Genomic DNA, 14,683 nt, shown 5'->3' with positions numbered 1-14,683 from the left:
ACTAATTTGAAGAATTGGCTCTTAAGGTCATTATACTAAATCCTGCTTTGACTACACTTGAAGTACTATATGGAGAACTTTCCTCTGAAGTCAAATTTACTTTTTACATCTTTACATGTACTGTCACATCTTGCTTTTTTCATATGGGTTGGCAAATAAGAATCAGACGTCTCTCCTACAAGCCCCAAAAGATACCATTCACTATTTAAAATGATAACTAAGAAGCTACTTAAAAGAATGTTTATGCAATCAGTTTAAAGGACCAGTCTACTAGTTCTTAAAAGCCATCATCTACTGTCATGGCTTTTCAATAATTCCCTAGAAAAAGGTCAGTAAGAATCAGTCCCAGGTTACAGCTTCATGAACTGAAGAAATGTCTAGTATCTTAGGCATTCTTTGGTAAAGACTATTATTTCTAGTTAGTGATTTACATGTAGATCCTAAAGAATTTGATACAAATTAACTGTTTTAACTGTTTGTGTATTATTAAAACTGCCCTACTGTGTTCATAATTTAGGATTCTCTTCCTTCTGTAGCCAGAATAGTTTGGGAGCAGTAAGCAATGCTGAAGCACAAAGACGACCTGGTTTTAAAAGTACAAGTGATGGAGGGACTTACACAGAAAATTCTCTAGCAACTGTAGACCTAACAAGCTTTAAGGACAACTTGATGCAGATCATTCAAGCAAACAAAGAAAGATGGAAGGAATTAGCAATACAAGGTATGATATACTAAGAAGGAATGTTTTTATAGATTCCTTAATCTTAAGATCTCCCCTACTTTTATTTTTAAATTCCCCTCAACTTATAAAAGTATATACTTGTCTCATATGCCTATATTTTATTTCATAATGTTTGTTTAGGTGGCCTTATTTTGCTGTCCAGGTGCAAGGAGATGTAGGTGAGCAGGAGATGAGAATAAATCTTACAGCCTGTAAAATAGGACTCTGTACTGCTCAATTTATCTTTAGAGGGCTAGTTCAGAAATATGCATTCTTGTAAAGTTAATCATAACTGATACTGACATCTGCTTTAAATGCCAAAATCAAAGTATTACATATTGCCACATTTCTTTAAAAAAATGTAAAATTTATATTTTTCCCTATTAAAAAAATGCTATTTGTTCCTCACTGTATGGCATAAAATTAAATATTGCAGTACCATGCTGTAGGCAATTATTTAAATGTCATAGAGGATCTAATGATTTGGGCAATCACAGCACATACTAGACCCAAGCAAGGCAAAAAGTGACTGTTCAGTTGCCAGCTGATAGTTAATAAAGCCAAACCTGCATCAAGCATCTTAGTTCATGAACTGTACCTGAAAATTATCTGGGGTTACCGTTATCTCTGTGAAATGATTTGTGATAGTTGTTGTGTGACCCTTGATCCAGGTTAGTTAACAGCCATTTGGGAACATTGTGTCCTCAGAGTCTGTCTTGGTCCTGAGTAAGCATCTGGCACATTTTAGGATAGTCTTTCACCGCTTGGCCATGATCTGATACTGGCTGCATGAACGAGTACTCTGGAACCCAGTGCCAAGGCCTGTATTTCATCCCATCATTTAAAGCAGTACCTTTTTTCAAAGAGGTGTCAGACAAAGGGGAAGAAACACTGCTGACTGGTGCTAAAAATCTCATTTAGTTCTAAAATGAGGACTGCTATTCTCATTAAGAGAATATTAAATAAGAAAAAGTTTTGGTGCGTATATTCTAACCATGACTTAGAGCTAGGCAGAAGGGACCACTGACGAGAAGGTTTAAATCGTATTGTCCTTTCTGAATGAGCAGCTTTACGTAATCAGTTGTTTCTTTTGATATTGTCCAACTTGAACTAACTGGTCAAAAAGACAGGGCTGCTAATTTGGGATGGTCGGTAGTGACAGCAGAAGATCAGGATGCCAAAGACCACTTAGATCAGTACTGGCTGAATTCTGCAAGTTGTTGCTATCTACATAAGAGGGCCCTCAACACAGAAGACTGGAAACAGTGTTATCTGGAAGTTTGCCACTTGCAGTTGTAGCTATTACTAATTAACCAGATGATTGGTTTTGAGTGATCAGATTTCAGATGTATTGCTATAGATGTGCACAATGCTATCAAGAAGGTAATTTATTTCCCATAGTTTCCAGTACTTCTTAAGAGCTCTAGAAATTACTGAGAGATTTAGCCCAGTAAAATTTCTCTGTTGAGAACTATTGAAAAGACCTAACTTCTCCTAGCAATAGGTTTAAGAATTCTTCAGGATAAATTGTTGTTTCTCTATATAGTCAATGTTAACATGAGGTCTATCAAGATCCAGGAAACTCTAGGCATGTTTTCTACTGTGAGAAACAGAGGGACTAATGTTCAGAACCTCTATGGACCTTGTTAGGATTGTGATTGTCCAGACTCTGGGATGTCCTTCTTTTCCTCCATCAACTTGACTGATGAAGTATGTCTAAATATTTCTCTGAACAGAGTTGTAGAATTACAATAGCATATTCATTAGGAAAACTGAAGGATAAGTGGAAATAACTGGTGTTGAGGCTGGAGCTTGATGAACAGGTATCTACTTTGTGTGATTATTGTTAGATCTGTTTCGCAAAACCTCAGTGAAAGACAGGAAGAGATACAGAGAATACACCTCTGATAAAGAGGGCCCTTGTAGCAAGAGCTGCAATAAAGCAGGACATAGATGGAGATGTTCAGGGCAAGCAGTTAGGAGTCATGTGAATAGTGCATATAATATATGTATATTAACAAAAACAAAACTCTATAAATCAGAAGTAAGTTTTTGTAAAAGCTCAGGAGGATTTTATAGGTTTTGAGAAAGTTACTTTCCATTCATTCTTCAGAACTAATTAATACTTTTTAACTCTATATGTGGGCCCTAAGGGATGATGGAAAAGGAGTTTTCTCTAAGTGAATGTAGCCCTCCATAGGATGCACATATATTCTTTGCCACATTGTGGGAGTACAAATCTCCTCAATCAGTGCAGAATGGCAATATACCTGCTCTGAAGCTGCACATTGCAAAGAGTGAAAATCCTTAACCAGACTCTGCAAAATTAACAAACATCTAATAAAGAGTAGAGATTTTGAAATACATACTGTTTCCACTCTAAATTCCTTTCAGATCACACTCAAGTTTGAATAAGTTTGACTTAAACCTGTAAGTGAATAACCTGAGACTTTGAATCAGTTTTTCCTGTCCTGTTGGGAGCATACCTTCTTCAGTTCAATTCAGTTGTTTGCTGAGAAGTTTGTAGGTTGCTCTGGATATGTGTATGAAGTAGAGTTTTATTTGTATGTTAGTATGTACATGTACTGAGGGAAAAAACTGTGAGGGTAAATCACTGTTGGTATTGCTATTATTACTCCTAACTGGATAATTTATTGTAAACCACAAAGAGCTAAACGCACTTAGTAGGTCACGTTGTGTTACGACCGTATGCCATAGTCGTAAGCAGGCTGGCTGCTAGCGTAGATCTCCATGCACGCTTCCTAAGCTGATTATGACAAACAGTACTTCTGCTTTTAAAAAAAAATCCGCATTCTTGTCTGTGCACACTAGACAATTCCAGACTGCCCGAACAGTTCACAAACTTAGCAGAAACAGTCTCTATAAAGTGTAATAACATAGATGCACAGGTACAATTGTAAAAAGGAATCTAACAACAATCCTTACCATTTTCTGAGAAGGACTCAGACTTGTTCCAGCTTCTTACCTTGTCAGGATAACACAACGCATTTAGCAGCGCCTGCGAAGCAACTCCACTGGAGGGAGGCGGGGTTCAGGCAGGTGGTATGACTCACATGCCCAGCTAGACCAGAACAGGAGACCAGGACACGCTCACTGTTGTTGACATTGGGCGCTTTCCTGGAGATGTAGCAGTAGCTCACTGAGAAAACATAGTTACTATTGAGACTGTTGATTCAGAGCAAACAGCTTGTGCAAGGAACAAAGTAAGTGCTTCGTCTTGGAAAGACCTGTATGTTAGGTGTTGGGAAGGAAAGCATATACGTACCTAGGCAGCTGTTTGAGAGCTTTCTTAACAGAAGGCTCGCTACCTAAGATAACTCCATTTTGCTGAAAAGGCCATGTCGTGTATAATTGATGCACAGGAGCTCAGTGCTCTATAGCCTAAGGGTCTGCAACCTTTCACCACTGGAGAATTAGTGGAATGTTTCTAAGGCCTTTCAGGGAATGCTGGTAACAGGGAATTACCATAATGATCAAACATCTGGGATTCTAATTTGAAAGCCTTGATGTTTAATTAATATTCCAAACCCCTAATCACCAGCTAATCTGTCTTTGTTCAATTCAACACAATGATAAAGAGACCATTCTACCCTGTGCTTTTTTCAGCATAGCAGTGATGGCAGCTGATATTTGCAAAGGTGACAGTTGTAGCAAATTGACAGTAAAGATGCTCAGATGAGTTTTAGAGGTTGTTTCATTAGAGAAAATGATTGCTAAATTGATTTTAAGGTCTGGGAGTTAGTGACCTACTGAGGAAGCTGTAACAAGTCATTGGGAAAGATTTAAATGTTGTATAAGACCTTTCATATGATGCAGGTCTACTCAGAACATAGAGAAATTGCAACACTGATTTATATTTAAAAAGTGTAAATCACAAGTCTTTGTGTTTATTCTGTTCTATAAAAATGCATTAAAGATTTACTAATGAGGATGGCCAGTGGATGGCAAGCTCAGTTACTCTCAACAGAGTAAATGGGCATACAATAGTATCATGCTTATCATCTGTTCACTAGGCATCACTGTAAATAAATTTAGAGAGATGAATAACTATCATTATCTTCATTTTACATTTGAGCAGGATTAGGCACAGGCAGTTTAGGACACTCACCTCAGGTCGTATAATAAAAGGGGATGCAGAATACAGACCACGGGTCCAGCTGCCAATTGAACAGGCTCCTTCCTGAAGCATGTTAACATTGTTCACCTTCAGTGTTGGTAATAACACCAACACTGTTACTCACTGTTTCAATCGTATGCTTAAGCATACTTACACGTAAGTAACTCTCTTGAAGAATTCACTGTTATGGGACCTGAAAAAGAAGCTACATTTTTTGTATGGAAAATCTCCTCCTTAACATCTTTTGCCAGTGCACTTTGCTACACTGCTCAAATGTCTATTGCTGGGGTGACTGATGGCACCAGGACAAGTGCTGAAAAAAATATGTGAGGATGAATGAGGCTCTTGCATTATCCTGTGCTTAATTTTAGCAATAAAAATATGAAAAACAAACTATTGAATCATAGGGATCAGCTTCCTTTTGATTGGCTGCAATTTTGAATAACAAATGTCTCTTCTGAAAGACCTCTGCCTAGGACCTGCAGGCCCCCTCAGGCGTTTTCAATCCTGTATACTTCCAGTCACAATAACCACAGGGCTCGGCTCCATTTTGTCTGAAAGATTCTCTCTGCAGACTCACTAATCAGAAGAGAGTAACAGCTGCTAAAATATAAAAATCTAGAGTGATAATCACAAGTTAATGCGATTTAGAAGCCCTTTGAAAGGGTGTTCAGCGGGAGGAAGCTACCGGCAGTTTGGCACAGGTCAGCTGTGCTAACAGACTGCTTTAATCTGTTGGAGAGAAATAAATACATAGGGCTATAATGAAGGAGTCCCATCTAGGACCAGCAACAGTGCTTTTAATTACAACGCTAAAACACTTAGGTCACAAGCAGTTATTGAGCAAATCTAGGGAGGTGGTAAGAGCAATGCTAAGAGCAGAAGCTGTCACGATGGCCTGAGGAAACACAAGGAAGAGAGGTGGTTTGAGCTAAGAGCAGCAAGAAACATTTTGTGTTGGCACTGCGCTGTAAACTGCAGACCAAGGCATGACAACACAACCTCGTACCAGAACCGAATCCTGTGGAACGCGTGATGGAGAACTGGCCTGCTGCAGCAAGTGACAAGCTGGGTGATCTAAAACACCTTTTCCCGGCAGCTCAGAGCAGCGTGTCCTTACCCTCCGCACTCCCAAGAGTTCCAACTTTCATGATCTTGAGTTTACAACTCGATAGCAAAGGAAAAATAAAAGCTGAGTTAGCCACTCAAGGAAACTGTAAATACACGAATTACCTTTAACCAATCTTTCAGTAACATATTTCAATAGCTAGTTAAAACTTCGCTACATTCTCAGCATGACATTATGCTGTAACATCAAGAGCCACTAGATTACATAGTGGTTTTATGTGCTTTTATATACTGTGATGAAACTTGTTTGAGGAGTTGAAAGTGGAAGGTGTCAATACGTAAGTAACTCTGTGGGTTACTGCAACATACTCTTGGGTTTGAAAATGACAGGAAGGCAATCAGAATTGTTTGGAAACCTGGAAATCTGCCAGAGCTTACTTCAAAGCGCTGTAGAGACTCCACAATCAGCCTGCTCATCTTCTGCACAGTTTTGCTTTCTGTTGCTGGTCTCTTCCTCCTTTCTTAAGGATGGCCGATAGGAGAACGTTCCTTCTCACCTTACACTGTCTCTGGTTTGGTCTTCTGTCACTGGTTCGTGGAATGTGGTTTTCTAGTTAAGAAAAAAAAAGAAGGCAGACAAACTTAGAAATTAAACAAGTTGTGTAGTAATATATGCTAGGTGAGTCCATAACATCAAGCAACACTCTTTAATTAAAGATTCCTCAAATAATTTCATTCTTAGTGGTGATGAGCAGCTTCTCCCTATAATTCAGTAGCTTGTTAATTCTACTTGTTTCAATGTCATTGTGTCAGTATAGAAAGGTAAATTAATTCAGTTTATTTTCAACACACCAATGTTACAAATAATGTTACAATTCAACAAAGATTTAGTAAGTGGACACAAGCTGCCATTAACACAAGCTGCCATTAACTGATTCTAGCTGTTCTGCTTACATATAACTTTTGTATTGTTTCCTCTCTACTCTTCCTAAGTCAGTACATGCTCAAATGCTGCCGTTACTGCAGACAAAAAGGTATCTTATGAGATCTGTACTGTAGATACTATAGCAGTTACACATTTACTCTCTTTTATTCACCTTATTACAGAAAGGTCAGGAAAAGAAAGTCAATGGACATACCCAGAAGTAAGAGAGAAGGTGCCAAAACACAGAAAAATTTCTTCGCCACCTAGTAAAGCACATCCCGAAAGTGTTGCTGTGTACACAGGTAGTAATGTAGCTGAGCAAATCAGCTACAAATCGGTTTTGTAATTTATAATGCAGACTCATCAGAGCTTCTACAGCAGCAGAGCAGTGATATTATGGAGACCCCAGGGTCCTGTGGTAAACTTTACTCATGAGGCCAGTGCTAGCAAGTGAGCCATGTGGCAATTCTAGTGGTTTGCGGATATATTTGGAGCTGTTTATCAGCTCCAGGAGAGATCCAGGTTCCAGAGAAGGAGCATCCATTTTCCTTCATTTTGCTTGAAGGGCTGAGTAGGATGTCAGAGGGTCTGTAAGAAAGACCTGACAGTGTCTTCCAGACCTCCTGGGCTGACAGGAGTTCAGTGCTCCTATTTGCTCCATAAAATAACAAAGAACTGGCATTTCCTGATTTTTTTTCAATGAAATAATAAAGCTTCAGGACATATTCATGGCTAGCACTGGATAACTTCATAAGGAATTAGCCTATTTTTATTTCTGTACTGAGAAATAGAAAGAGTCCTGCCATACCCATAAAATAAAATAAAATAGAAAAAAAGACATTGAAATAGCAGTACTAGCCACTTTCATCACCAAAAGATGATGAAATCATCACCAATAGGATGTTTAAATGTTTTTTAAGTAATCTCAAAGCAACTACAATGTCCTGATTATTCAACCCAAGAATATATTAGGATCTCAGCTGCTTTGTAGTGCTCAGAGATACCCAAAACCCTTTCTTGTTGAGCTGTGAAGCTATCCAAGTAGGGCTAATGATCAACAGTTAAAATATTTCTTTTGAGAACTGGCTTCCATTGCCAGACACTTAGTAAGTTAAGAAAACAGAAGGTGACTTAATGGAAGAGGAGCAATATTTGGTGCAGTTAGCACATTTCCTGTATCTGCAAAATACTGAGTACCAGAATTTTTCAAGTCTTCTGAAACCTGGTTCCTGCCTTATGACTCCTGCCACTTTTCCAAACAAAGCAATTCATTAAAATTATTTTGCTAATATCCCAGCCTAAACACATGGGAAGAAAGACAGCACTTATGCTATGTTTACTTACCAGATGATGTTGCTGCTTCTCCCCAAGGACAGTGTTTAAGGCAGTAGTTCAGAGACAGCATAGAAGTACTGAAGAGAAAGATATGATTGAGTCATCTAGAACAGATCTGTTTGGAGAAGCAATTTGTTTCACAGCATAACAAATTCTGCTGAATAACACTTACTTACTTGTAAAGTAAGGAAAACAATAAAAAAATACGTACATGGGCTTAACCCCAAGCACTTTGACCAATTTAAAACATGGAGAGCAAAAATAATAACAACAATAATGCCTTCCCTGAGCTTACCATACCATATACTTCTATCTGCCATTATCTGAAGGGATATGATCATCCTTAAGCTGCTCAATGTCCAGTGAAATTGCTCAAAAAAAGAGCAAAGCTTTATAGAAAGGTTACTTAAAAGGTTGTTAAATCTTATTAATCATATTCAATTATTTAATCTTATTAAGTATTATTAATGTTGCAAATGTCAGGTTAGCATATTGATTTAATATATCCCAATTCTACCACTGGCTAGCCATGGCACCCGTGCCCACAGAGGGGAAACGTGCTTATCCCTGAAGTGCAGAGAAGAGCTACTGGGTGGGAGCTGGGCAAGCCTCTGTCTTGGGTGGGTAGTGGCTGGGTGGAATCAGAGCTTCCACCATCATGTTACAGTATTCACCCCTCTCCAACGCTGTGAATCAAACCTTGTACCATATATGCTTCTCAGATAGCTAAAATTTAAGTAACTAATTTAAATTTTAGCTATTAGGTTACTGTCCCAGGCCTAACTTCTTTTAAAGACTACTCAATATTTTTGTTTCACTAAAGTGATAACGCAGGAAAATGACAATAAATTCCAATGATAAAATCACTTTATACAATACCGAGGCCCTGTATAATAGAGGCTACAAATATTAACTGTTATAAAAAGCAAAAATCTGCATTTTTCCAGTCCACATAGCATTTTCTACAAGTGGAATCCAACATTATTCATCTCTCTTTATTCCTGTTTTGCAGTGGATTTCATAGCAGATGAAGCAGAGTGGAGTCAGAACATAGAATCAGATGTACAGCAGATGAGAGACTTAATACCAAGAACAAGGATTTGGGGTTTTAACGATACCATCATTGAGGAATTTATATCTGAGGATCCTCAGCCTCAGTCGCAGCTACCAGCCACTCCTCCTAATTCCCCTGAACAAACTCCTCTCAGACAGATGAAATACTTTTCTTTTTTTCAAGCTGATTTAACTGAGAGTGACTTTGAAATTTTATCACTATGGAATGGTAATCACTGCTCAAACCAAAAAAAAAAAAAAATAGCAGCACTGATTAAGCATTTATTGTAACATGAATCATGATAGAGCTGTGATTCTGGATCCTTTTTCTGAATGTGAAATCATACATATGGGCAAGCCCAAAACTTACTTGCTAGTGAGCTACCCTGTGGCTTAAGTGCCATAAACCATTTCACAAATCGTGTATGAGAACAGCCAAACCTTTCTGTTCTCCTCTAGTTTTGAAACTTAGAGTGGGCAGACATGGTTGTTGCCATAAACAAACAGTCTATCAATAGTTTTAACATAGATTCTAAGGTTCCACAGTGTTTTTCATACTTAGAAAAGATAATATTTTTCTCTCATATTCTTTTCTACTGGCTTCTGGAGCAGACAGTATTGCATCATTTTAAGTGCAGTAGATAACGACATTTCACTAGTATGATGTTACCTGGTGTGGAGAGACTTTCTTTCAAAACTCCATCGAGTGTGCACAGAACTGAATTAGAGTGTGGCTGTGATTTAGATATCCACACTCAAGATCATCTCAAAGACAGTCATAGAAATAAGAGATCAATCAATCAGTATGACAGAACTTAAGAACAAGCCATCAGCATTTTTCTGATTAAATTGTTAATCTGTATTTGCCAGTTTAAGCCAGTATTAAGTTAATAAATATTCAGCATTATAAACTGAAAAAAATAGTGTTTTTACATATAGGAATATTCTGAGGCATTACATTTAATAGGAGAATAAAGTAGTTAGCCACCAAGTTACACCAAAACAAATGTAAATTCTGGTCAGAACTGTCCTGAAACAGCATTCTGTGAGAAAGATAGTCTCCTCTTACTAGCTTTCATTTTTTTTTTTAAAAAAAAAAAACTTTTGTACCTTGAGCTAAGAGAGTATTACCATTTTAACAGGATGTATCTTATATCAATATCTTTTTTTTTAAAAAAAAAAAAGTTGTGCTATTAGCAATCATTCATTGTAACTGTTAAGCACTAAAGGCATTTTAGAGAAACCCTTGGGTAAACCCGACTTTTAAATCGAGTTTAAGATGGAGCATCATCCCAATTTTTTTGCTTATTTTGAACACAGAAAAAAAAATCTCTCTACAAGTCTAAATACCTTCCGATATCTACACATTTTTAACATCTCTTTGTTTGTTATTTTAATTTAAATTTTCATCTTTCCATTTTGTATCTGTGTTTATAGTTCAGCTTTGGTTTCCTCAACTTACCGATGCATCTGAACAGCATCTGAAATGTTTTTATCTTGGAATTTCCTTGGCTTTTTGATAAAGTTAAGGGAAAATGCTTGTAGCTCTGCCATATGGAGGCAAGTATGGTATGTAAATCAGTTTCTCAGGACAAAAGCCTTAGGTGCATAAATTATAGCATGAATGACAAATGGTTTAATTAACATATCTGGATTGAACAACATCACATTTGCTTTCAGGCTGCACAAACATGGTTCTCAATGTCTTCAGCCCAACCAGTTCTTTGGAAGAGCTGTATTGAAGTCTGTAGAGAAAGAGTACCTGTCCAAGTTTCAGAAGATTTGGAATTCAAAACAAATGTTCTCTATAATCTATTAAAAAAAAAAAAAAGTTGAGAATTTTGAAATTACTCAAATTTGAAGTTTCTTGATTTTTTTAAAAGCTTAGATATGCCAAAAAAGTATAGGAATTGATAAAGTAGGGAAATCATTTAAATATTTCATGCTTCTGCACATCAGAGAGAACTAGGGAAATTCAGGTTTGGAAGTGTTCCTTTCCTTTGCATCCCATTATATCCCAGGCCAAATTATACTTCAAACCAGCCTTCCTTGGATTCAGAAGCATGATGTAATGGAGGTGTCAAATGCTAACTGTGGTGGAAATGTGATTGCAGCCTGGGCTGTGGAAATATTTCTGCTCCTCTGTCACTTTTTGTCTGAGTTTGAACTGTTCACTCAGAACCAGAATTTCTTCCCAGGAATCTGGCAATTCAAAATGATAAATATCTCAGTGCTTGGTTTCCTTCCTTAATACAGTGATCATAACAGTGAGGTTGGAGATTCATGCAATAACTTGTAGCTATTTTGTGGAGGTACTGTTCAAACTGCTATGCTTTCATTTTTTAAAGTGACAAGTGTTTCATAACTTCTATAGAAGTGTAAAGATTCTAAATCTAAACTTACGAAGCAGAGATTGTAATAGCAAGATGAACAAGCCCTCCAAGAAAATGGTAAAGATTATTTCTATTAGATTTCTCACCCTCCATCACAGGTCTCTTCCATTCACTGTTTTCTTTATCTTCTCACACCTCCTGCCCACCTCCCCATGCTGCTCTTTCTGTCTCCTTTCATTCTCCATCATTGCATATGTACTTTTCTCTAATTCACTTCAGCAGTGGAGCTGGGAATAGAGCTTTCCATTAGCATTTTTCTCCTAAAGCCACTGTCCACTGAAGCACGATTTTCCCCATATTTATTCATTTCCATTCTCTATTTGCCACTAGCCATGATGGCAACAGTACTGGGTAGCATGCTTACAGCCCTCTAAAATTTGTTCCCCCGCTACTCTGTGTTTGCTGCCATTTTGGACCTTTCTGGACTGATAGGCCTGTTTCCTATAGGGCTTTGCTGTTCTGCTCTGGTGCCTCTTCCTCCAGTATCAGTGTCCCCTCCACGGCCTTTTCCTTGTCTCAGAACTGGAGAGCTGTGCTCCTCCTAGTTCTGGTATTGCAAACCACACTGCTAGGTGGAAGTGCCTTCCATGGGGTCCTCCTCTTCCCATCTTTCAGCTTACAGCCTGTCTGCTGATGCACCTTGCTTTAGAGTCCCTCCAGAAAAAAAGGCACAAATTAAGGTTCAAACTGCAGAGCCAACCACTATGGTTCAGTTGCAGTTGTGCAGAATCTGACCCATGTTAAGCACCTCAGTGCACATGTCCTCATGCAGAAACCTGATGGTCACAATGTTACCACGTACAACTCTACCAAACAATTGTTACTCTGAAATCAGACTGTTGGGTATATCTTTCATAATTCATATTTTGTTTTGCTAATTCACATATTTTGTTCCTTCTTTGTAGAAGAACTTGTCAAAAACAATGATGAACCACCAAAAGACCAAAGCAAAAGATCCACAGATGCACAATTACAGGAAGAGACAACAAGGATGCAAGATGAGAATAGTCAGGGGAACGACGATACAACCCGCCCTCCCAGATCCATCGTCCTACAAGTAATCTCTTTTGACACTCCTCTTCATGAATCCGACTCAGAAAAATGCACTAACTCTGACCCGAACCAGAAGGATCTCTCTGAGGCCCAGCAAGAAACACAGAATACAGACCCACTGAATGGTAATATTTCATCACAAAGCACCAGTCAGTCTAATGAAGCTGTCCAGGGAGAAGCTGCAGGAGTGTCCAATACCTCTCTGTCAAACATCAACAGTGGTAAAATATCGGAATAAGGTGTTGTATAAATCTCCAGCATAAGAAAGCCTCTTTGGCCATATGTCATAAAACCATCAAATAAAGGGCATCTCATACAAACAAGTACCATCTTTTTGATATTAGCTCTTTGTAGCAGGCAATCCTTTGCATAAAATACCAAAGCTTAACTGGAAGAATGATTTTAAAGTTATTTAAAGATGCATAATTAAATAGCAGCCTATTAGTGGAGAACGATACTATGAACTATTAACATTTTCTCTTTGAATATGTAATTATTCTTCTGGTATTAAAACGCGTTTCAGTTTAGGCACTTAATGTGACTTTAATTTTGTGAAATGCATCCTAAGTCATGTGAATTTCATGTGAATTTTAGAGTTAGAAAATTACATCTACTTAAGGTGATCAAAGTTAACTGTAGCAGGCACAGGAAGGTATTGTTCTCTTAATAAGAAAGGTCATTTTCCTGGCTGTAGACTGTGGGACAAATGGAGCAGCTAAAAATCCCCTGTAAGGACAGAGTGTGTGTGTGTACACACACACACACACACACACATATATACACACACTTTTTTTCTTTTTTATTTATTTATTTATTTTTTTAAGTGCAAGGGTTTTATCACAGGCTGACTATGGTTTAGTGTCTGGTGATTGTAAGACAGTATCAAGATGTCCAAGTGAGCGGGTATTATGGAAGTAAGAGAAAGGCACTGTAGATTTTTTTTATTCTCATGTGATGTCCATTTATTTAATGTTAAAATAAGCTTTGAGTTGTTAGCATCGTAAGAGTAACTGAGGTGTATAACAGTACTTGCTTTCTTCACTTCTTGTGGAAATGTTGTACTCATTAATGCATTTATGAGAGTGAAGCTTGCAAGACTGCCAAAAGTACAGCGCTGCCTGAGCAGCAACACTGTAGTGCTTATGAGGCCTAGCGTAGAAATAACTATATGGTTATTTCGCAAATAATCCTTTCTTTGTGGAACTCCCACTTATTCTAGAGTCCACTCAATTTCAGTGCCCCTATACTTTTATTGTTGATAAACTTTCTTCATCAGAAATAAGGGGTGATGAGTTTACTGTCCTAAATACAAAGATTTCCATTTAGACTAATTTCACAGCGTTTTAAGTTTTCTAATGAGTGACATTTTTGGTTTTGGCATGTATTTCTTTTTATGTCATTTTGTGTACTAAGGCCCAAGCCTTAATAGATTGAAATTTAACTGTCTTAGAAAAGTGTCCCATGTCCGGGATGAGGAACAGAGTAGAAAATGCTGCATCTTTTATCTTTCAAGACATGCAGCAGGCAGTTGTGATGTGTTACAAAGTATAGAATAAGGACATTGGTTAGGTTTTGTTTCTAACAACATCTGATATTTGAAGGCATTTTTAATTGTCATTTTACATAGCATACACCTCTGTGGAACATCTGCTCACTGGTGTGCATTGAATCTACTCTCAGCCATCTCCTTCTGTGACCATAAGTGTTTATTTTCCTGCACAGTTAAATTATAGGAGAATAGTGAGCTTAATGAATCTTTTGCTTGGTTGCTATAGGGGGTATCATTTATAATCATCCGTTTTATTTAATCAAATAGGTAGATTTAAATTTTAAGTGTAATAATATTTCATTCATGCATTTTCCCTATTTTCACAATATTTAAATCTGTAATAGCAAACTTTTGAACAGGAAAACATTTCTTTTTTAGTGGTCTTTTAAAATGATTTATGAAGGGATTATATAATCATAGTTTTTAAACTTTCTTTCCTAAGAATAGG

At 37.5% G+C, this 14,683-nt stretch overlaps 1 protein-coding gene across 2 annotated transcripts in view; it reads left to right on the top strand.

Annotated features, from left to right (window-relative positions):
* Window positions 1-14,683, top strand: part of PDE1A (phosphodiesterase 1A) — a 118,629-nt gene that overhangs the window by 94,710 nt on the left and 9,236 nt on the right. Inside the window, exons 13-14 of one of the 2 annotated variants that reach the window (XM_062578437.1) lie at window positions 537-721; window positions 12,539-12,811. In XM_062578437.1, the coding sequence (XP_062434421.1) occupies window positions 537-721; window positions 12,539-12,811 (458 nt within the window). Of the gene's footprint in view, window positions 1-517; window positions 722-12,538; window positions 12,812-14,683 lie in introns of those variants that run through there. The other variant, XM_062578438.1, reaches the window with a different exon arrangement.

Source organism: Rhea pennata, chromosome 6 (genome assembly GCF_028389875.1).
Source record: "Rhea pennata isolate bPtePen1 chromosome 6, bPtePen1.pri, whole genome shotgun sequence".
NCBI lineage: Eukaryota > Metazoa > Chordata > Aves > Rheiformes > Rheidae > Rhea > Rhea pennata.
The sequence above is the reverse complement of the archived record's forward strand: the minus strand, read 5'-3'. Positions and strand labels throughout refer to the sequence as shown.